The sequence below is a fragment of the Sinohyriopsis cumingii genome, chromosome 19 (assembly GCF_028554795.1).
Source record: "Sinohyriopsis cumingii isolate HCF-2022 chromosome 19, ASM2855479v2, whole genome shotgun sequence".
Classification (NCBI taxonomy): Eukaryota; Metazoa; Mollusca; class Bivalvia; order Unionida; family Unionidae; genus Sinohyriopsis; species Sinohyriopsis cumingii.
Window position 1 is genome coordinate 70,628,259 of NC_142979.1, and position 26,094 is coordinate 70,654,352.

Genomic DNA, 26,094 nt, shown 5'->3' on the forward strand with positions numbered 1-26,094 from the left:
TGAGGGCAAAAACCCCAGGAAATCATTTAGAGAAAATCGATGTTTTTGCTGAAAAATCGAAAAAAAACGGTCAAAAAACGACCAAAAATGACTAGAAATCAAGAAAAAACCGGAAAAAAACCGGATTTTTATCGAGGGCAAAAACCCCAGGAAATTTTGATAAAATTTATTCCGGTTTTCCACACGGCGGTGGGAAGGGGGGGGGGTGATCACAATCACTAATTGAAAAACCGGTGTTTTTATAATAAAGATGATCATACACTACAACCACGATAAACCAGTACTCGTCTACGTGGTAAACTCGCGATTGCCTGTTTACCGCGCGTACTATGGAGATGGTCTCGGTAGCACCATTGCGGGGTTATTTACAAGAATGGCTCCAAAAGTAGCGCCGTTAGCCAAACAATTAGGAATGAAGGCTATTGATGTTATTCGTGATAAGGGTATTAGTGCTATTGGAGACGTTGCCGGAAAGGCGCTTTCTGCAGCAAAGGACAAACTAATGTCGTTGGTGAAATCCAGGGGATTTTCGAGAAAAAAACAAAAACCACCGGTGATGCCATCAACGACAGTGATGCCTGCAAATGTCAGTAAAGTAATAAATAACGCCGTGGAAGAAAAACTAGAGTCGTTGGCGGCTCAGTCATCCACCAACGCGCCCATGAACACAATAGCGGGAGAGTGGTCTTAAACAGAATTCAAAGAAAATCGCAATTGAAAACATCAACATGATAAATAATAAAATGTTTGCGCGAACCGCTGACCCCGCGTTTGATATGGATGCCCCAGTGCGCAGGGATGATTCTGTCCGTGATTATCAATATTATTCTTATTATGCAGCGCAACCCGACCTACGATCGCGAATTGAACTTCAGGTCCAAGATACCAGTAGATACTTTCTGCCATGTGAAGCGTTTATCGAAATTGAGGGAGAACTCGTGACAAATGCTGCCGATAATGCGCCATACGCAGATGACAATCGTGTTCGAGTTGGCTTTGTCAACAACGGTATCATGGCGTTATTTGAGAGCGCCAGATATCTTATTGACGGGCGAGAAATTGAATCAATAGAACGCGAGGTTGATGTTGCAACAACGATAATTGGGTTAGCGAGATACTCGGATGATTATACAAGATCGGCGGGCCCATCTATGATGTTTGCAAAGGACACCACCGATAACGCTGACCATATTCAGTACGTTAACGTGCTGGCGAAAAAAGAGACCGCAGGTGATCAGGCTGAAGCAGCCAATCCAGACCGCAGAGCAAAACCGGACACTGATTTCAATATTATAAAAAGTCTTAACGATAATTACAATATGGGATTCGCAGCACGAGTAACAATGTTGCAAAAACCACGCCGACAGTTTTCATGCGCGATTCCACTCCATCACATATTTGGATTCTGCAGAAATGTCAGAAAAGTTATCTATGGGGCTAAGCATACAATCGCGCTGACGCGAAGGGGCGATGATAACAATGCAATATGGCGTGCTGCTGGCGTCGCTGCCGGTAAAGTCGTTTTAACTAAAATGGCATTGTGGATGCCGGTGCTGACTCCATCAGTTACCACGGAAGCACAATTGTTATCATTTATGGAACAGGGAGGGAAATCGTTGTTGAGTTGGCTAGCGGTAACAACTGATGCTAAAGAGGATAACGTCGCCGATACGTTTACATGGCACTTGGCATCAAAACAGGGTGTTTCAGCCCCGCGTCATATTTTTATAGCGCTACAGAATAGGGAACGATTGGGTAATCAAGAACACAGCCATATGATATTTGATCAATTAGGAGTCAGGGATGTTTCGCTGAGAATAAACGGACAACAGGAACCATCCGAGGATATACAGCTTAATTACGGCGACAACCATATCGCACGTGTGTATCATCGATTGCTGTCATATATGGGCCGTGATCAAAACGTCGACACTGGTTTGCAAATATCACAACTTGATTTTAAAAAGCTGTATCCGATTTATTATTTTTCGTTGGAACATCTTGATTTAACGAGACAATCCGTCGTTGATATACACTTCCGAGCTCGTATAGCCCCGGCTGGTGCCAATTATAGGGCGGTTGCTGTCATTCTCAGCGATAAATCAATGCTGTTGGAAGGTGTTGGTGGACGAATGAGAATCATTGATGCGCCAGTGGAAAACATGTAATTGAAAGCACAAACACGTTTACAATAAAATGTCGTATAGTGTCGTCAGTGTAGAATTGACTGATGGTCAAGTCAAAAAATTACGATCAAAGTCGGCTAAACAATGCGGGGCCACAATAACGCTGAAGCCGTCACAGATGGCAGGTGGTAATCATAAGATATCGTTGACGGCGCGTCAAATAAAACATTTCAATAATGCGATGAAGAATAAAAAGGGTGGGATATTTCCGTTGTTAGCTGCGATTCCGGCGTTGATTGCCGCGGCCGCACCAGCAGTGGCTAAGGCGGCTGCGTTAGGAGCCGTTGGTACCGCGGCGGGGATGGCATTGAAGAAGGCAACCGGGAAAGGCTATAAAAAAAAACGATCCGTGGCCGGAAAGGGTCTAAGACTACCGGGGACCCCGTATTCATGGTACTCGGGAAAGGGTCTAAGACTACCGGGAACCGTTTATTGACTCGGGAGTCTATGACTCCCATGTCTAATTTTGATTTAATAGACGCCGCAGACGCGCTAGCGATAAAAAACTTCAGAGGTGTTTTTATGAGGGATCAATTACCGGCGGCACCAAGGAATATTGAAACCGGCATAATTAACCTCGATGGGTCCTCCGGAGCGGGAACTCATTGGGTTGCATACGCGATTGATCCGCGTGCGATCGTCTATTTTGATTCATACGGGTTAGCCCCGCCGAACGAGTTTATGCGGTATATCCGGACGTGTTCAGCCCGGGTTTTTTATTCCACGCTGCCAACACAGCAGTTAAGCGACCCGCCGATATGCGGCCGTGAAGTATTGAACGTACTCGCGGCGATTTCATCATCGCGAAAACCACCTCATGTGGTTGTAAACGAATACACTAGTGGGGTCGTAGAGGCCCGGCGGGTTAATTAGAAACGCTGTTTTTTTTTACAATAACGATGATTGATATTTGGGGACGACCGGTTTCGGCGCTGAAAACGCCCGCCACCGATGACATAAAAAAACTAATCGAGGATGAAATCGCTGATATGTTGAATTTAACCAGTGTTGACCCAGGTGAAATAGTTGTATTTCAAGACCGCCAGGGTAAACTGAAATCCAGTAATGTGTCGCTGGATGACGTTTTAACACGACAGCGTGACGCCGCCGAAGACACTATCGCGTTGTATACCAGCGACGGACGACTCAAACCGGGTGAACATATATCGGCGGTAACATTAATCCGAGACGGTTTTACAACGCTGTCGGGTCAATTTTACACGTTACGAAAAAATTTTAACAGGATCGATAACAACTTTGATAAATTCTTTGGTAAAAAAAGTGTCAAGCTGGATGAGATTACAACAACTATAAATGATATCACTGCGTATGGACAGGAAATAAAAACAATCAAAACTGATGTTGAAATGAGCACAGGGAGTATAAACGTGCATGCAAGGGAAATAATAGCGCTCAAAATCGAGGTTGACGCGAACACAAGGAGTATAGACGCGCATGAAGGGGAAATAGCAACGCTCAGAACCGAGGTTGAAGCGAACAAAGGGAATATAGACGAGCATGCACAGGAAATAGCAACGCTCAAAATCGAGGTTGAAGCGAACACAGTGAGTATAGACGCGCGTGCAGGGGAAATAGTAACGCTCAGAACCGAGGTTGAAGCGAACAGAGGGAATATAGACAGGTGGGTAAGGAAAATAAATACACTCGCTGTTAATACTGAAGTGAACAAAAAAAATATCGACGAGCATACACAGGAAATAGAAACGATCAAAACTAATGTTGCAGCAAACAAAAAAAGTATAGACGGGCATACACAGGAAATAGGAACAATCAGAACTGATGTTGAAGCGATTAAAGACGGACTACCGAGAGTAGCAGAGCGATTCGAAAAAATAAAAATCCCTCATGAGAACATCATCAACATAGTATACACAATTCGGCATGGATCATTCGATTGGACTCCTACACAGAATACAGTAAATATCACCGCAACTGTTAAGGGCATTTATCGATTGACATTGATTTCGGCGATGCAGTTTAGTATATCATCGTCGAGTTCATCCGGGTTTAACAATACAGTGTCAACAATCATTGACAAGGATACAATTGAACGGTTTATAATTAAGGCCGTTGATAGCAGTCTATTTAGGACAAACATCACATGGTATGTGGAATTTGTAGCGAATCTAAGTAATTAAAAACACTAGCTCTTTTAAAATAAAAATGACCACCAGGGTAATTGAATCAGAGGTATCACCGACGTCACATCAATATCGATTCGATACCGCAAAAGAATTCTCCGCGAATTTGAAAACGCTTTCCGAACAATACCGCGCAAAAATAAAAAAATACCGCAGAAAAATAACCACCATCGACGCGGTCGTGTACTCGGTGTCGGGTATAGTAGCCGGTACCGGTGTTATTTTATCCACGGTAACCACGATAGCCCCGATCGCTGTTCCAATCGCTATCTCCGCGATGACAACAATTGCTGGAGTCGCCAACGCAATCACTAAAAAGATATCATCGTGTTTTCAGAAAAAACTCGACGAGTATACAGTAAAACATCAAATAGTATCCGACGCGTACTCGAAATTATCCGGGTTGATCTCGTTATCGATTGATAATTTGTTCATATCCGATGTTGAATTCTCCACGATGGTCCAGTTGTATAGCTCCGCGATGTCAAAAATCGAGGATTTTTAACTGGAAGTCGGAACCACCTGGTTGTTGAAATTAGACACTAAAAACAACGAATAATAATAATGTCGCTGAACCCCGAAGGGTCTCAATTACTTCAGCGGATCGCGGAGAACACCACTCCGGTACAAACAAGTATGATATCGATAACGTCAACGAAGCCAGAATTCAGTGTGAACTTCCCGTCGCCGGTTCCAGTGAAGGAAATAGCGCTGGCAAAATTGCGAGTATATCACAGTTGGCCTAATATTCGAGCGGACGCATTTAACGGACAACAACCTAATAACTCGCTGGTTTTTGCATGGACAAATAAGCCCGATGGGACCCCAGACTGGAATGAGGTTACAATACCAACTGGGTCATACCAAATAGAACAAATCAATGGAGAATTTCAGCGCAGGATAAAATCGATCACAGGAAAAGAATCAAAAATCGCTATTACGGTTCATGAACCGACGTTATCGTCGACGATTGAAATAAGCACACCGGGGTATATGGTTGATATTTATAACAGTTCAATAAGAACCATACTAGGATGGCCTAAGAATCCACCCGAGGACTTGCACACGAATGCGAAATCGTATCATGAAATTACCCCCCGGTATCTTTATAAATTATCTACTATAAAAAGCACGTTATCACCCAGTTGGTTTTTATTTCAAGACAGGAATATCATGCAGTGGTATTTTCAGCATAAGGAAACTACTGAATCGGTCGCCATATTAACATTTATTTTAAGTGATATCACTGATATGTTTGCCGAGATTGATTATTATTACCAATTACAACTAGAACAGCTACGGGAAACAAAAGAACGAAAACACGTTGAGGTGTTAAATCAATTTATATCAGACATGGAATATATCAATGAACGAGTCGTTAAAATGATATCCGATAACAGCGATGGTAGTAAACAAAAATTCCTAACCGAGTATAATATCACAGAAGCCGATTTACCCGATTTCAAGTTTCCAGGATACAACGCGCCAGAACTAAGAAAGTCTCTTAATGATTTTCTCGGTCCATCAACTTATATCCTCAAACACGATAACGGAGATGGTGGTAGGCATATTGCCCCGTACAACGTAAATATCGCATCAGTGATAGCGATCAATCTAGTGTGTGATGTTATCGAAGGGAGTTACCAGGTGGATACCAAGCAATCAAATCAAGCTCAACAGGGATATATCCTTTATTCATTTTCACCAACAGCCCCTCCGGGATTTTTGATCATTGAGAGTCCGATTAATCCGGTCTATATGCGATGCCATAATCGGTTTTTAACGAGAATTAATTTCAGACTTACCGATCAGTCAAATAACCTAATTGACCTACAAGAGGAGGAGTTAGTGATCACTCTGTTTGTAAGATCATAGCAGCAGGGGGGGCGATGACATCGACGCGGGACGCCCGATGATTACCACGGGAAAACACCAACGAGATGTTGTCGCGAAATATAGCGTTTTCGAGCAAAAAACGCTAAGGCTCCATTTGCCAAACGGAGACTTTATTTTTTTTTTGTTCGAAAAGTGAGATTTCGAAGGAAGGCTCTATTTGTCGTTTTAAAGCCTCAATCAAATTTTGTCGAAAAAGTTGTCGGATTCGCCCCCCCCCTGCTAATGGCCGCTGCCATACATTTTGTCTGACAACAAGCCGCTACATATTTTGTGTTTTTTCTTCTCATCGTACAGTATAAGGACATCCTCCTGGTACGTCTTACTTTTTGCTGAAAGAATGCAGACAGCGTAGATAAATCTGAATTGCAAACTATAAAACGGTCCTCAAGTCATAAAGTCGGTGTGCGCTGTTCGCAGCATACAATATCAATGTTAGATAAAGCCACTATTTCAGTCGACTGCGTTGAAACCTACAAACCCATTTTGTCTTAGACACTTATAATATGTTTGTATTTTAGCTTTGTATACAAGCACGCATGTGGTGATGCTATTTGCATTAAGGGCAATCACAGTAGTTGAATAATGTGGTCTCTGCAAACAACATCGAATGCATAGAGCTGTGTCACTGACTTCGACAAACTTTATTCATCTACTTCTGAAACTAAAAGGCGGTTGGACTTTGGTAGGACGCAAGTACATCGGTCTCTTTAATATTCCGCATGAGTAACTGTATACCAATTAGTAACCGCTGCCTCGTCAAGAACCATATAACCAATTAGCAACAATACGACCAAAGTTAGTTAGAAAACGGCTAGATATAGCCTTTGTGAGGGGCTCCACAAAGGGATTAAAGGACGAATTTTGAACAGGATTAGAAGATTAGAAGATATGTTGCGTAAACCAGTAAGAAAACGCTTTTTTTTTTCTTTTCAAAACACATATCAGTTGCTAATGGTGCTGGTGACATTTGGTCTCCTGATATGATAAATGTCAGAGAATATTCTAGGAGTAAAGATGGAGCTAAGTATTTGCTGAAAATTGCAGATATTAGCAACTCAACCTACCACTCAAAAGTGAACAGGAATTGCTACCAAAAATACTTTTGAAATAGCTTGAAGATTACGCCAACCATCAAAAGTCTGGGTCGAACATGGTGGCGAGTTATACAAGTAACACATCTGAAAACTGGCCTGATCAAAATAAGATACATAAGTAATCTACTTTCAACGAAAGAAAGGCAGTATTTGTATCCAGATTCAACCGTACGCTAGAAATGCAACGAGGAGTCATTTTACAAATGACCTGGGGTGCGGCTGTTAAGATGTCTAAAGTTCAGCGGGAATTAATTAGAATGGAATATCAATGGTCTAGACCAGACATTCGATTGCAAGAAACGGTTTCATGCCAAAAGTCAAGCAAGCATATTTGTTTTACCAAGATACAACCAATCTTTACGAAGGACTACGTCAGAAAAGGTTCTTGTTGTCAACTTTGGTTCTTTATTTTATTGTATTTGTAAAACTATCCAGGACGATTATCATATAATTTTATAAATGCGCTACAGATTTTTTACTTTTGATTTAAACGCTTTCGTACACCCATATAGTGGGTCAATGAAAACTTGTACAAATGTTCTAGTGATCCAGACATTTTTAGTTTTGTCGTATATACGAATGGGTTGATGTACACATTTGCATAGCAGTAGAATGATGTGAAATGTTACAAGTGTACTAGCCTTGCTCGTATCCATCTACCAGCGTTGTTATATGTTTGCTCATTTCTTGCAAATGCGGAAGATCAAATCTCAATATGCGGAGTTTAAGAACGTTGTTCCTGTATGTATACAGTGGATACAAAACACTTGTTTGTGTAGCAATTGACGAGTGCCACTTTGTTTTATTTTACAAATATATTTAATTAGTATGCAGATTCTTTTAATTATGAAAATGTTTCCTTGTAATATATATATATATATATATATATATATATATATATATATATATATATATATATATATATATATATATATATATATATATATATATCAAAAGCAAAACGCTTTGCAAAATTCAACAGGTAACTTATTTCTCTAGAATTAGAAAAGAAAATGAGAAAAAAGTACTTACGGTAGTGCGAATTAAATTCCAAAATTATCCAAGAATTACAGACACAAATCTAAATAATTTACCGTCCCGAATAACATTCAGTAGAATTCCAGAATAAATCCAAAAACTGAAGACGCTGATGTGACTGGTAGATTGTAGAGTGTTGATGTGTCAATAGTCTTTTGTTGAATCATAGCAATATGATTCCAATTTTGAATTCACTATAAATTCCAGTGAATGTCTTTGTCCAAGAATTTTATCAGAGTACGTTTGAATTTTCAGAGAAAATAATCACTTGAATTCAATCATTTGTAGAATACCAGTTTCAGCAAAAAAAAAAAAAAAAAAAAAAAAATAGTGGACACAACATATAATACAAAGGAATAATCAGAACCTGGATAATATAAAAGAACCTAAGGAAATTCCAAAACGTGGACCTAGACCCCAATAAACCAATTCACTTCTATTCATAATTATACTGATTTTAAACCCATACAATTAGATAATAATTTCCCTACAGATTAGTTGTTTACAGAATGAAGTCAACTTAGGTCAAGCAGAAATGAACTCAATTTTGGACAAACAATGCAAATTAAATATACATATATATATATATATATATATATATATATATATATATATATATATATATATATATATATATATATATATATATATATATATAATGAGAACTTGTATAGCGCCTAATCTTTAGAAGCTCTAAGCGCTTTATAATATTAAACAACACGTATAACATAAAATGAAAACATATATAATGATATGATTACAAAAACAAACACGATGAAATTAGAAAACATAAAATACATGCCGAGAATATTTAAGGTAGGTAACATTATTAGGTCCATAAGTTTGTTCTTGCAGTATAAATAAGTGAGTTTTGAGAGCACTCTTGAATGGGATCACTGTGTCTTAGTGTCTAAGTTCAGTGAGCAATTCATTCCACGTTCCTGGGCAAGGTATGCAAAAGAACGCTGTCCATATGACTTTGTTTTCACAGTGGAAATAATGAGTTTACGATTGTCAGAAGAGGAGCGTAAGTATCTTGCTGGTGTGTACACATGGGTGAGGTCGGATAGGTATGTTGGACTAGAGTCCGACAGTGAAACGTAGCACAGAAAACAAATTTTGTGTTTGATTCTGGATCGAATGGATAGCTAGTGTAGGGTACAGAGCAGCGGGGAGATGTGCATTGATCGTGGTACTATAAGTATTATCCGAGCAGCTGTGTTTTGGACTTTATGAAGTTTCTGGAGCAGATATTGAGATGAACCAGACAGAATTGAGTTACAGTAGTCCAGTCTTGAAAGTAATAATGAACACACAAGTGTTTTAGTGACATCAACTGAAAAATATTTGCAAATGGAGCTGATGCGTCTCAGATCAAGATATGCAGCCTTGCATATGTTCATGACATGTTGGTACAATGTGAGAGTACTGTCCAGAGTAACACCTAGGTTTCGTATATTTAATGTTGGTGTTGCTGATATTTATTGTTTGAGGTAAAGGATGTGAATGAGAAAGTCTTTGTGTTGTGATCAGAATAGCCTCAGTATTATCATCATTTATCTGCAGCTTGTTACATGTCATCCATGATTTCACATCAGAAAGGCACCTCTCTACACCTTGGATGGTAGCATCAGCTTCAATTGGGTGGCTAGATTTGTATATTTGGGTGTCATCAGCGTATAATTGGTGAGACACTGGATGATGATCTATGAAACTTGAGAGCGACTGAGTGTATAGAATGAAGAGAACAGGTCCAAGAACACACCCCTGTGGAGCACCACAACATAGATCAACTGGGCTGGAGTGTATTCCATTTGCAGACACAATTTGTGTCCTGTTGACCAAATAGGACTTTAACCACAGTACAGCTGTATCATGAATGCCAAATACTGCTGGAGACGGTGAAGTAATATATCATGGTCTATTGTGTCAAATGCTGCAGACAAATCAAGGAGGGTAAGGACTGTAATCTTTCCGCTATCCAAAGCAGAAAGAATGTCATTAACTAATATTAGAAGAGCAGTTTCAGTACTGTGGTAAGGGCGATATGCCGATTGTACATTGCTTAAAAGACTGCTTGAATTCAGATGAGATACAAGCTGGGATAGAACACCTTTTCTAAGATTTTTATATGAATGGGAGATTAGAAACTGGGCAGTAGTTCTTTAAATCGTTATGGTATAGTGTTAGTTTCTTCAGCAGAGGCTTTACAATGGCAGTTTTGAAAAATGATGGGAATTCCCTGGATGAGAGAGAGGTATTAATGACATCAGTCAGTGAAGGCAATACTGGATCGAAGCACTCAAGCAGCAGTGATGTTGGAATTGGATCAAGTTCACATGACTTTGGCGTACTCTTCATCAGGATTGTACATGCAAAATCCATTATGACAGGTTCAAATGTTGCTAATGGTTGCCACTCAAATTCGTATTCCAACTGTATGGTAACGACGAGTCAATTGAAATTGTGGTGTCAAGCTTATCTCTAATGGTTTGTACTTTGTCACGGAAGAAATTTGCAAACATATCCGGAAAGGTCGACTGGAGAGAAGGTAGTTGGAAGTGGTGTGCATTTGTTCCTCGACGTTAGCTTGTTAGTAATCTCAAAGAGCTCCTAACAGCTGGAACTTTCCATAATCTTAGTTCTGTAGTGGGCTGATTTCGCAGCATGGACTATATTTGTGACATTCTTCTCAGCGGCTTCATTGATTTGCTTCTGAATAGCGAGTCTTGTGGAAAGCCAAAGTCTCTCAGCTTTACGGCGATCTCTTTTAGCAGTGCGAAGCTGGTCCCTAACATTGCTTTACCATGGAGAACACTTTTGAACTGATACTCTGCACTTGGTAGCTGAGGCATGTTTGTCGAGCAATGAACGCAGGCATTTATCGAGTTGTTCTGCTGTAGGAGGTAAGCAAGTTGTTAGGTTTGCTTGGATGTCTTACATTAGTTTGGTTCTATTTATCATACGGAGGTTTCTCTTAGTAGCAGATAAAGGTGGAGGGTTAGGGACTGATATGTCAAGATGGCATATAATGCAGAGGTGATCTGATGCAAGGTCATGGGATACCAGGGAGGACCGTATAATGTTATCATCAGGTCTATGAAGAATCCAGTCTAAAATGTGACCATGTTTATGGGTGGGTTGGTTAACTGGCTGTTTGAGGTTGAAAACATTAATAGAATCTATGAGTTTTGATGTGTTTGGGTTTCAGGGATAGTCAAAGTGAAAGTTGAAATCTCCAAGAATAACACTGGTCAACAGTGAAATCATTACTGACTTGAAAAGGCCCTAATCTGTAGTATTTTGGTGTGCCGAACACGAATATAACCGTGAAAAATTTGTATTGGCTCTCGTTTTGAAGATATTCATATACCTCATTTTCTATGTTTCACTGTGTAAATTTCTCCAGTAGGACTGCAGCAACATCCGGAATAATGATGTAACATTGCATAATACCATCATGCTCACATCATCCACAGTTGATTGCATCATTTTCTGATGCAATGCAATACTAATGCCATGCGGCTGCTGAAGTAAGTTGACGTCAGCAGTGTACTATACATGTGTAGGCCTATTATACTAATGCCAGGCGGCTGCTGAAGCTGACGTAAGCAGTGTACTATATAAAGCCCAATCAGATAGGTTCAGCATTTAAAATATTTTAGACGTTGTGCGAGACAGTTCAAGCTACTGTTACATAAAACTTATTATTTTATCCATTTACGTACAATAAAGAACAGTAATGCCTCGAAAGTGTGTTAATACCGCGGACAATTTTTGCTATATTTGTGGGGAAGTGACATTTGCCAACCAGAAGAAAAGTATCAATTCTCAAGTGAAGAAGGCATATCATCTTTACTTCGGATGCAAGGTTGGTGACCAAGACAAGCCTTGGGCTCCGCATATATGCTGTGCTACATGTACAACACAGCTTTCACAGTGGTTGAATTACAAAAGGTCATCAATGCCGTTTGCAGTCCCAATGGTGTGGAGAGAGCCAAGCAACCACCTAAATGACTGTTACTTCTGCTTGGTTCCTCCTCTTTCCGGCGGAATAACGAAGCGAAAGAAGTCGAGAATAGTCTACCCAAACATTCCGTCTGCATTGAGACCAGTTCCACATGGTGAGGGACTTCCTATTCCAGAACCTCCAGCAGAATATTCTCTTGATTCATCTGACGAAGACAAAGGTGAGTCGACCTGTTCTTCTCCTGGTCCATCAGCATGCAGTGATCCAGATTTTCACTGTGGTGCATCATCAACCCCACACAGAATAACACAGGAAGAACTAAATGACCTGATTCGTGATTTGGACTTATCAAAGAACAAGGCAGAATTGCTAGGATCAAGACTCCAACAATGGAATCTTCTAGAAGAAGATGTCACAATTACTGCATATCGAAAGCGCCACCAGCAATTGGAGCCTTTCTTCAGAAAGGAAAGTAATCTGATATTCTGTTCCGATATTGAGGGCCTCATGAATGCTTTAAAAATCACTCATGACCCACGAGAATGGAGACTATTTGTGGACTCTTCGAAACTGAGTCTCAAGGCTGTGCTTTTGCACAATGGAAACATTCTTCCATCTATTCCAGTAGCGTATGCTGTCCACATGAAAGAGACATACGATAACTTAAGGCAGCTACTGAATTCCATTGAGTATAACAAGTACAGCTGGCACCTCTGTGGTGATTTGAAGGTAGTTGCCCTTTTAATGGGACTGCAGCAAGGATATACAAAATACATGTGTTTCTTATGCGAGTGGGATAGCCGAGCAAGGGAAATGCACTACATGAGGAAGGAATGGACTCACAGGCAGAATGTAGCCATTGGAGAGAAGAATATCCAACACCCAGCTCTGGTTGAGGCTCAGAAAATCTTGCTACCACCCCTTCACATCAAACTAGGTTTGATGAAGAACTTCGTGAAAGCCATTGACCGGACTTTGCCAGCATTCCGATACCTGCATGAAAAATTCCCTCGACTCAGCGAAGCAAAGATTAAAGAGGGAGTTTTTGTGGGTCCTCAGATTCGAGAGCTTTTCAAAGATGACCGGTTCAACAACTTGCTGGAAGGTGACGCGAAACAAGCATGGAATGCTTTTCGCCTAGTTTCTACAAACTTCCTCGGAAATGTTAGGGCAGAAAACTATAAGGAACTAGTAGAAGACATGTTGATGAAGTATAAGAAACTTGGCTGCAATATGTCTCTAAAGATTCACTTCCTTCATTCCCATTTGGATTTCTTTCCTAGCAACTGTGGTATTGTTAGTGATGAACACGGCGAACGTTTTCATCAAGATATCACAACAATGGAACAAAGATACCAGGGAAAATGGTCCACTACAATGCTGGCTGACTACTGCTGGACACTCCTCAGAGATGCTCCCGAACAGCTGTACAAGAGACAGGCGAAGAAATCTAAGATGTAGTCAATGACTTGATTTTTTATAGGTAGGCTATTACAGTTGACCTTTTACTATTGGAATGCATTTCGTTATGTAAACATTAATTTCTTGCAGATTACAAAAAAACTAGAGCCAATTTTGCAATTTGACTGTCATATTCGTGTTCAGCACATAAAAATTGATAAGAATTGACTAATTTTATTTCAGTAACATGACTTTTGTAAAAATTTGTTGTCCAGTGTAATCAGGTTGCCACCCATCGAAATTTCATACTCCAGGATATTCGGAAACTGCTCCAGAAAAAGAGATTCAGTCAGCTTGTTTTTTCTACTAAGAGGAGGGCGGTATAGGCAGAAAAATGGACTGACCTTTGCTCCGGTGTGAGTGTGGTTTGGACTAGTTCAAACGATGTGTGGTCGAAATTGAATGTTGTGGTGTGGTTAAGACGTTTGATCATGTTCTTTGTGATGACAGCAATTCCACCTCCGCGAGAGTTACTGGGGAACGAATTGATGGAGTAACTAGTGGGTGTTAGATCCGCACACTTGGGCTAATCGCCTGATGTTTTTAGCCATGTTTCTGTCAGGATAAAGACGTGAATATTCTGGTCGTTGATAAAATTAAATATTTATGTGCACTTTTCCGGTGGTCCTGCTGATTGGGCATTGAATAATGCAATACGCAGAGGTATCTCTTGGATAGTTAACACAAAGGTTGACGAATTAATAGGGATTTGAATTAGGTTATCTAAATTAACGATCGAATTTTTCAATTGTTGAGCCGGAAAGGGCATAAGGGAGATAAGTGGAATTCTACTTCCTGTTCTACGCCGGCCAGCTTTGAAACAACGTTTCTTTTTTCGCTTCTGTTTATATTTAGGTAATGATGAATGTAGTCCCAGTTCGTTTAGTTTAGAGCACAACGTAGTGTGGAGAGCCAAGGAGTGATCATTTAAAGCAATTAATGAGGGTCCATCGTAACATAAACGGGTTGACTGGCGAGTATCACGTGATGGCGGTTTGTTCAAAACAAAGGAAGCAGTGGAGCAAGACAGCTGAGATAAAGTCTAATTGTTCTCGTTTCCAAAACACGGAGATGAAGAAACACATACGAACTGAATGAACACAATAACGTAGATGAAGACAGGCAACAATCACAAATATCATGAAAAACGGCACACAAAAACGGAACAGCTGCTTCAAGCCGGTTCAACGATAGCTGCCATCTTGTTTTTCTTATATAATAAAATAAGATTTCCGGGTGTAATCTACTGGATTAAATAATAGTTTTACCAAAGCAGCTATACGTTTCCGAACGTTCTGCAAGCTAGTATTAAGTCGGACAGCTGCAATTACATTTTTGAATGTATGTGGCTTCGACTTGTTTGTCAATTTCGTCTTTACCCTTTCGAGATGACATTCATCATGCCGTTTACTTCTTTAATCTGATGTTTAAATGATTTTTTTACCTGCCTATTATTGTTCCTTTTGGAACACTTCTGACACTTCATGGCCCATACTTGGTTCCAAATCCGCACATATCAAATTTTCATAGTCTTTCTTGATTTCATCAATTCATCTCTGTTGGTTGCTATATACAAGTACTACTGAACATATATTTTGGCTATGACATGCCAAGGTAATGAAAACGATGTGCCATTCCAAAGCACACATAGAATGAGGTAGATGGGCGACACTCTATCTAATAATCTACCACGGCTTCCGATCCAGTTTTTAACCGCAGTTAACAAAAAATGTTTCCCAGTATCTATCTATCTATCTATCTATCTATCTATCTATCTATCTATCTATCTATCTATCTATCTATCTATCTATCTATCTATCTATCTGTCTGTCTGTCTGTCTATCTGTTTGGCTGTCATTTTGTCTGTCTATCTATCTGTCTACCTACCTACCTACCTATCTATCTATATGTCTGTCATTTTTTCCGTCTATCTATCTCTCTGTCTACCTACCTACCTATCTATCTACCTATCTATCTATCTATCTATCTATCTATCTATCTATCTATCTATCTATCTATCTGTCTGTTTGTCTGTCTGTCATTTTGTCTATCTATATATCTATCTACATATCTATATATCTATCCATCTATCTATCTGGATATATTGGTAGAATGATGAAAAATATGTTTAACATTTGTTTTCAGTGCCGTATACGAATGGCGAGGTAACACCACCATGGATTACGTTGCTAGGTAATATTGCTTCAGAGGCTATAGTGGACATTACTATAAACATAAAACCTCGTAGGCTTTTTTATATGAAAAGAATCATAACCAAATATAATATTTTGATTTCTGCTTAGTAGTACCATGAATTATAGTCTCCTGATGCAAATTAATCGTTAATAAGTGTCTTGTAGAAGAAAAGAAGTGCGCAAGACATAACATATAGTTGCTTAATTATCTTTTACCACATATGGAGCCATGTTTATAGAACAATGTGGGAGGTTCAATTCACAATTTTACTTCACTGAAGACTTTCACTAAATTTGAATTAATTTAATAAAGTATATATTTGGAGATCTGAAACGTTCCATTAAAAAAAAATAATTTTTTTTTCATGTATTCAGTAATTATCTTTTAATTTCACCGAAATGATCTTGCTTATGTGTCTCCTTATCTTCTTTAAATATCCTAATACTATAAGAGTCAGGATGACAATGTTTAGAAGCCTTCAAGAAAATGGCTAATAAGGTATAAACACCTACGTTAATTAAAGATTTAATAACTTGGAAAACATGCACATGTCTACAAGTTTATTTCTGATTCAGGTCGCTTTACTTTGGCTTTATACTTTTAGAGTTGTAAACTCAATAATGAATTCCTATACTATATTATTTTGTACGAATGATTGTTTAAAAACTATCATTTGTAAGATTATTGCTATCAAGCCGAGACTCTTTCTATCTCTCTCTCTCTCTCTCTCTCTCTCTCTCAAACGCATAATAATTTTACTGCTAAAAACAATATCCTATTTATGCGCTTTATCCCAGACGAAGTGTCTTCGATCTGCTTATATTTAATGACCATATAACAATAGGTGGGAGTATCTATTTGGCTTTTGGCCTACTACCCAATCCTTTTGGCAGAAATTTACATCCATGAATCTGTTGGCATTTATTGGAAGTAAATGAATGACTATTATTTTCATTATTATTATTATTATTATTAGTATCAGTATTTCTATTTATTATTATTTATTATTATTATTATAAATTGTTTTTATAATTTATTATTATTATTATTATTATTATTATTATTATTATTATTATTATTATTATATTTATTATTATTATCATTAGTAGTAGTAGTAGTAGTATTAAATACTAACGACGTTTGTATGCATTGAATTCTAAATGACTTCTTTCTAATATTGTTATTAAAAAAAGGCATTTGATTATGATGAAGATTTTTTAAAACTTGTTTTCGAAATACATGCTGACCACATTTCTGAATAAAGTTTATTTAAGACTATTTTCTAAGACTAAAATATATTTTTAGGATGCTTCGATGCCGAAACTGGATCTCAAATCATACCGTTGTCAAGCAATAGTCCTACAAATTGCTTCAAGGAATGTAAAACCTTTTCATATGTTGGGATGCAGGTAACCGAACACAGTCTTGCTTTGTCGGTATCTGATAATACCATATTTTTAATTCCTTATATACTTTATATGCTGTGTTCAATATAACGAATGATAAACTCAATCATCCTTAAAATGTGCATCTGAGACGTTATTTGGCAAGACAACTATACTGGCAATATCATTAACAGTTCTTGAGTTCCCTTGAAGTCACTGAGGAAAACGCCATAAACAGGATTAGCACAGGAACAAGGAATTTAGGCGACTGGTAGTTTACCTTATTCGGCTAGAGATCTCCAACGCCTATTTTCGAACGTGAAAGGCGCTTATATATATATATATATATATATATATATATATATATATATATATATATATATATATATATATAATTTAGTTCAGCTTTACTTAACTTTAATCATTTTTATGTTTTCTCCTCTCATTTAATGTATTTCATTTATCGACCTTTCCCAAAAGAAATGCGTATCTAAACTCGACAAAGATTCTGAAGCAAGAAAGAAATTCAGAGATATGACTGTACCTTTTGTGAACATCAAAATGACCAAATCCTTCTCAATCTAGAGCTAATATATTGGGGGTAGACAACTCGACATTTTGCCTAAACAACGAGGAAGATAATTATTGTATCATTTTGAAAAAAGTGGAGTACCATCTATCTGAATAAATGATACGCATTATAATTGTAATATGAGGTCAGTATGACATTAGATTATGACTTGACTTTGAAGGTAGTGTAAGTACATATGAGGAATCGGAATAATTTTCAGGAACTATAGCAGTAAATGAACTCTTACACTCTTAAAATACAAGCCAATGACAAGCGGGTTTGAAAACGATTGCATAATAAATACAAGTTAGTGTTTATTTTTTGTTTTTCCTTGACGGTGACGTTGGATTCCTGATAACTATAAAATCTCACAATACAACAAGTACGCGAAAGAACATTGTGGGTAAATATTTTGTATGTCGGCAATGCAATACATTCGCCGTTTGTTAAGCATGGTAATCTTATAAATGCTGTCTGCAATGGATGTAAAGAGAATTTTTCGCAATATAGACCTAATTGACAGTTAGCCGATGACACATTGCAAACAGAAATGTTTCGTTGACATATTCAACTAGTTCACAACAACTGATACTCATCCTGACATTTTTTTTAATCAGTTCAAGGGTCGTGTATCCAAGGATAAAATCATGTGGAACGATATTGGCCAGTAGAGTTTTAGCCCTTTCCTATTTACTGATCACATTTTCAAACAATGAAGCAACTACTCATTTTATTTTTACATTAGTAAATAATTAAATAAAACAGAATATAAATATTGGGTTACTTTCCCTCTGCACATTAAAAGCATCCTCGACTTTGAAAATGGCGTAAAGTTTATTTCTGTCATCTCGGATTTGCAATGCTTTTACGGATTGCATGGGAACAACCGTCCCATACAATCATACTACCACAGAGGCCGGGTGATTAGCATTTATTATTATAGGCTAAGTATGATTTGTAACAGTATTTTGAATTTCATCGATAAAACTGACGAATATTGTATTGCACCCTAACCCTATAATAGACAGATAAATAGATAGATATAATTCTTTCGTCATAAAAGAAAGACCAAAACCAAAAAGTTCATTAAAATTGAACAAATAAATTATTTCACTATAACAAAATGTCAAAATTTAAAAAGGAATCAACATAATTAAATCCCAAATAATGCTAACAGTTATATCAGAAGTTCAAACTTACAGTGTGTTCGAAAATAGTTCCTGGGTTGCTCCGAATACATTCCAGTATTGAATGTACAGATGTGCCAAGGGTCACAAATGTGCTGATCTGCAAGCATTCTTGATGTATCACAACGATATAATCCACAATGTCCTTGAATGAATTGATAATAATTCTAAGTGTTCATTGATACTTTTGGAACTAAATGACTTAGTCCAAAATTATCAACAAGTACTTTTTAATGCCTAATTCATTTAACTGAACTAAATAAACAAATCTTCTCTTATTGTAATTGAACACAACTAAAAGTTTGATTCCTCTACAAATACTCTTTTAGGAATGAGTAAGGTAATTCTCATGTAAATAACCTTTAATATAAGAACCTGACGCACAATTGTCTGCCATTTTCTTACATCCCTGATATAATTTCGAAGGCCAATGATTTGCATGTACATACATCTTACAACATGTGTATCGTTATCGTCAAAACTCTATAAATAAATGCATATTGATAACAGAACTACCAACATGTTTAATTCCAAAACTTAGTATTTAAACGATTTTTCTATATAATATATGCTTTAATGCGTATTTAAGAAATTACTCCCCATCCCTCACACCATTATTATAAATTTCATTTGAAATGAAGCAGTATTAACATCAATAGCATAAACAGCAGTGACCGTTCACTTTAGTGATCATATTGCTGTTCGAATAGAAATTACACAAGTGCATTATTAACAAATATGTCATTAAAAAAACACAAATATTTACCTTTAATGATCACTTTTCTATGAAGTGCTGGCTTTACTAATAGCCTATATTTATTTGTTTCCTGCCTGTTATGTTCTATTACGTGCATACCTGGAAATCTTAAAATAACTAAAGAAATTTAGAAATTTTATAATTCCGTGAGAAATATTCAATGAAAAGTATTAAAACTGGGGCATATGATTTAGCATGAGGTCAGGGGTTAGGTTAGTATATGGCTCAAGATACGTAGATAATTTACTACTCTCATTTTACCTAGCAGCTGCTAGATCATTGTTACTAATCGATGAATTTTACCGATGCGTATTGATACTACGTACCTGTTTGATTGCGATTTCAGGTTGCATGTGGCTTTTTCGGCACAGTGTCACAAACATTTTAAAATGTTGCAAATTATAACTTGGAATCTTTACATGACGTTTGTGACAATGATTATAGGATTGATCCTGTCGTATTTTCTTTGCAGGTCAATAACTGTATTTGTAGCAAGCAGTTTCAAAGTATGATAGACATAAAAAATGCGCAACTTAGATCTGACGCTAAATGCAGAATGGGAGATAATACATCTATGACCCTCTATGCAAAAGGTTTGGTATCACTTATCTTTTATTTTACCGAAAATAGCAAAACGGAATGTTGCTGTTAGTAGTGATGATGATGATGATGATGATGATGATACCACTACTGCTAGCATTAATATTATTATTATTATTATTATTATTATTATTATTATTATTATTATACAAGGAGACTGGTAGAGAGAGATTTTGACTGTGAAAGCATGTTTTTGCTTTATCTTGCATGGATTTATTCAATATGTTTTATTGGAGACTTTCGATATAAGATATTAATTTAAAATTGATCTATAGAAAGTGACAGATGTAGAATTGTACAAACTATTTCGCTTGCTTAGTGATTAAACTGCATTTTACTTCAAACTGTATTGGGAAACGTTTCATACAAATGTCACTAGCATTACTCGACATGCAATAAGAAAATAATTGAGTATTTTACATCCCAAAAAAACGATAAAAAATCTGAATGAAAATCATTATTATACGCATGTAGTAGAGCAACTAGATATTTTCATACCGATTTTATTATGTATTTTCTTACAACTAGTGTCTTCACTCCCAAACACGATCAACCAAGATACAGACTATGGACATGTGTATGTAAATATATCGTCTTCATCTTCCTACGAATTTCATGCATCAAAAGAGTCACCAGAAAAGCATGCTTTTATATGCTATGGTAAATATTAACTTGTCTATCCTAACCTATAAATGAAGATCTTTTTAATGCAAAGCACTAAACACTTTGCATTCACACTGTGCATTACTGCAATCATTTTTGACAAGTGTCATTGTATTTAATATTCAGATGCAAAAGAGCTTTGTTTTAAGTGTTAAATTATTTAGATTGAATATGTTGAATCATATATCTGTTGCAAATATAATTAAGTTCGTGCAAGTTCCGATAGCGTTGTTTATATCCCTATTTCTACAAGACACAATCAGAAGAAACTCCAGAAGGTCTGCCATTAAAGCTCGCTACGACCATGCCCAACCAAAGCATTTTAGAACAGGTATAATCTTTAGAAATAATGAAAATTACAGGAGCAGTTTTTGATTAATGCAATGGGGTGATTTAACTTTAATTTTAGCCACTTGGAACGGGGGAGATTGGTTACTATGGGATGAGATGGAAATTTAATACTACTGTTCAGTCGATATGGGGGTGGGGATAGGATGGTGTGGAGGTCATTAGAGGGCGAAAGAGAACTTAACATTATAGTTCGGTCGGTATAGGTATAAACATAGGTCATGTGGAGACAAGATGAATTTAAGTATTGTCGGAATGGGAATCTGTGGGAATCTAACATCAAACACACCACCCAAGTTTACCAACTTGATGAAATCAATTCAATAGGGTCTTAATTGATTTAAGATTAAAAGATCATGTGATAATTGTTATATCAAGATGAAGACAAATTAACGTAAAATAAATGTTTTACTAAAATTCCAAAACTGACACGGATATAGCCCAAACTAATAATCCAGGAATCGTTTATTAAAACTTACGAGACTGAATGTGATAGTACAATTTCGAAACAAAACAGAATTTTGCAGAAACTACAAAAGCATTTACAAATTTATAAATCAAAACGGAGCATAAAAGTAATAATAAAATTTAATATTACATGACAACAAAAACAAAATTACTTTTAATAAAATACAAATTTTAATTAACTTCACAGCATTTCTACGATTCACTTTCTACATCGCATATGGCTGATTTTAAATCAAACGTTTTGGGTAGTGGTTAAGCTGCAGAGGATTATGCAGGAGTACAGTTACTACAACTGATGATATTACTACTATTACTATCTCGATAACATACTTTATTCCGGCGAATCTATTACAGTCGGATTTGACATTTTGCAGCTTTTTTTATTATCACAGTAATTTTAGATGTCACCTGCTACAGCGTCTGTGTTGCTCGAAGAATATTTACATTTTAAATTAAAGCAGCAAAAAGAGCTAGAGGAAGATATTTTTGCACCACACTAAAAAGATAAAAAGTAAACAACAGATGAAAACTATGACCTCGAGAGATGCAGAGTGAAAATGAACTTCAGAAACTGCTAATGAATCTTCTACATGAAATTCTAGTTGAACTGAAATAGATGAGATCGGGGTACGATACCAACCATGAGATACAGACTTGCCTCGCAGAAAAATCCCAAACCATCCATAGCAGCAACCATCACTACAATCACGACTACAAAACCAACAGCAGCAGCAACAACAGTGGCACTGTGACATTCTCTCTGCTTTGAATAGCGGAAAGATTACAGTCCTCACCCTCCTTGATTTATCTGCAGCATTTGACACAATATACCATGATATATTACTTCACCGTCTCCAGCATGTATTTGGCATTCATGATACAGCCTTACTGTGGTTCAAGTCCTACTTGGTCAACAGGACATAAATTGTGTATGCAAATGGAATACACTCCAGCCCAGTTAATCTATGTTGTGGTGTTCCACAGGGGTCTGTTCTTGGACCAGTTCTCTTCATTCTATACAGTCTGCCGCTCTCAAGTGTCATAGATCATCATCCAGTGTCTCACCAATTGTACGCTGATGACACCCAAATATACAAATCTAGCCACCCAACTGAAGTTGATGCTACCATCCAAGGTGTAGAGAAGTGCATTTCTGATGTGAAATTATGGCTGACATGTAACAAGCTGCAGATAAATGATGATAAAACTGAGGCCATTCTGATTACAACATATAGACTTTCTCATTCACATCCTTTATCTCAAACAATAAATATCAGCAACACCAACATTAAATTCACACAATCAGTACGAAACTTATGTGTTACTCTCACATTGCACCAACATGTCATGAACATATGCAAGGCTGCATATCTTGAGCTGAGACGCATCAACTCCATTCGCAAGTATCTTTCAGTTCATGCCACTAAAACATTTGTGTGCTCATTAGTAGTTTCAAGACTGGACTATTGTAACTCAGTTCTGTCTGGTTCATCTGAATGTCCACTCCGAAAACTTCAAAAAGTTCAAAACACAGCTGCTCGGATCATACTTAGAGTACCATGATCAGAGCACACCTCCCCGCTGCTCTGTACCCTACACTGGCTATCCATTCGATCCAGAATCAAACACAAAATTTGTTCTCTGTGCTACGTTTCACTGACGGACTCTATCTATCCGACCTCACCCATGTGTAGACACCAGCAAGATATTTACGCTCCTCTTCTGACAATCGTATGCTCATTATTAACACTATGAAACAAAGTCATATGGACAGCGTTCTTTTGCATACTAGGGCCCAGCAACGTGGAGTGAACTGCCCATTGAACTTAGACACAAAGACACAGTGATCACATTCAAGAGTGCTCTCAAAACTCACTTATTTCTACTGCAAGAAGAAACTTAAAGACATAATAATGTTTCCTAACTTAACTATTCTCAGCATATTGTTTGTTTTTAATTTGTTCTAATTTCATGGTGTTTGTGGTTGTAATCATATCATTATATATGTTTTTTTATCTTTTAGGTGTTGTCTAATGTTATAAAGCACTTAGAGCTTCTAAAGATTAGGCGCTATACAAAGTCCTCATTATTATTATTATTATTATTATTATTATTATAAGCATAAGACAATCGCAGTGATAAAGGAAGATCCATGAGTAGCTGATTTTGTTTCCAAACAAACAGCCTTGTATATGGCCACATATATCTCACGAAAAAAGAAATACTGAATCATTACAGCCAAAATAAAAAATCCAAACAAATCCCCAAAATTATGTGTCAATATTTTAAAATCAACAATAACAAGAAGACCAACAATAATACGAATACTTCTACTACTCCTTCTGCTGTTGCTAATAAAAATAATACAGCCAATTTTGCTTTCACTTACGTTCGGTATATTCTTGCTAATTAGAATCAGAGTGGAGTTTAAAACGAGTCCTTTCACAATAACTCTTGTGTTTGGTCTCGTTACAACCTTACTTTGATATTCCGTGTTTAAACGGGTTCTTCCCCTTATACTTCTACTGCGTCTGAAATCTTTTCGTTCCCTTTACGTTCTCGTGCTTTATTTTCAATTGGCTTTCTGAACACTTTTAGGATTAACGTCTTTTCTTGCGACACACTAAGCATTGGTATTTACTTTTGTCTCGATACTTAGTTTCTCCTTTCTTAGGGTAAATGGTTCCTTTCTCGTTGATGTTGCGTGCATGATGGGACCCAATGGTATTCCTTTGATAGACGTAACAGATATCTCCACTTTTCTCTTTTGAGCATGATGGATTTCCTTATTGGAGAATGACTTTCTGTAAATAATATCTCACCGTAGGTCTAACCGTTTGTTGCTCAGCCATCTTCTCAGGTTGATTGTCAAAGTGAAACTGAATGATTCCACTATATTACGATGTAAATACGTTATATATATATATATATATATATATATATATATATATATATATATATATATATATATATATATATATATATATAAAGAGAGAGAGAGAGAGAGAGAGAGAGAGAGAGAGAGAGAGAGACAGACAGAGAAGAGTCAAATTAAAATCGCAGTTTCTTAGTCCACGAATACCCGACTATCATGAAACGCTCACATCATTCTATAGAGAAGCCAGAAGCAAATCGACCGAGATGAGCCAGCATTCCTTCTGAGCAGGAAGAAATTTCGAAAGAGACCATGTGGTGATTCCGTCAGTTGCAGAAATTCCCCAAAGTGTTAAAATGGTTATATTCTTACTGTACTTTTAATCTTTATTCCCAAAGTTATTCTGGAATGTCTTCTAGTTGATTACCTGATTTTTCCAGACGTAAATATATTTCCGTTTATCTTCACTATTACCAATATCAATGAATTTCTCGGATACTGATGCTATTGTGATATATTGAGACCAAGAATGTAACAATTGTGAGCAACATTATATGGTATCACGCCTGTTCATCGTCGATTCACTGTGTTCTTGAAAAAGGGAAATATTTAGCGCTCTACCTGTATACAAAATTATGAGTCAAGTGTATTGCGACCAACAGCGATCGAATGAGTTCTAACCCAAGAAAAGTGCTTGAGAATTACTGAAAAGGTGTCGACAATGTGGCCGTAATGTTCATACGTAAAAGAAAAACTTACACATTGGACAGAATCGATGGTTTATTTGTCATCAGGTCGACGATTTGGGTCATAACCGTCACATTCAGCGATATTCAACTTTATTAAGGATGGCAAATTAATCATGTTAGTTAGGCAGAGCACTAGCATTATTTGGTGAATAGTCAAGGAGAAAAATTAGACTTTTACTAGAGCAAGTTTTGGGCTCATTTTCAAGAAGAAACTCTTGAAAACATGGTATAAATTCTTGCCACGAAATGTTAAACCTCCACCAACATTCTGACTGATATGTAAAACGAATATATCGAAGCCTTCTCGCATGAACCTTAGAAACGACCATAATTATCATGGAATTAAGCTACATAGTTTAAAGAAACGTAAAGTGTGAACAATTGCTAATAATTACTCGTATAGAATGTGGGTGAAACTGAAGGGAAATTAATGACCGGGAACTCTAATTTCTCCTAACACCCAATTTGTAAACATCATCTACAGTCCA

At 37.2% G+C, this 26,094-nt stretch overlaps 1 protein-coding gene across 6 annotated transcripts in view; it reads left to right on the forward strand.

Annotated features, from left to right (window-relative positions):
* LOC149775923 (uncharacterized) overlaps positions 1 to 26,094 on the forward strand; it is an 84,819-nt gene that overhangs the window by 35,065 nt on the left and 23,660 nt on the right. For 5 of the 6 annotated variants that reach the window (XM_089943552.1, XM_089943550.1, XM_089943549.1 and 2 more), the window contains 4 exons: positions 15,953 to 16,000; positions 17,309 to 17,412; positions 20,376 to 20,496; positions 21,032 to 21,163. In XM_089943552.1, the coding sequence (XP_089799678.1) occupies positions 15,953 to 16,000; positions 17,309 to 17,412; positions 20,376 to 20,496; positions 21,032 to 21,163 (405 nt within the window). The remainder of the gene's footprint in view (positions 1 to 15,952; positions 16,001 to 17,308; positions 17,413 to 20,375; positions 20,497 to 21,031; positions 21,164 to 26,094) is intronic. The other variant, XM_089943554.1, reaches the window with a different exon arrangement.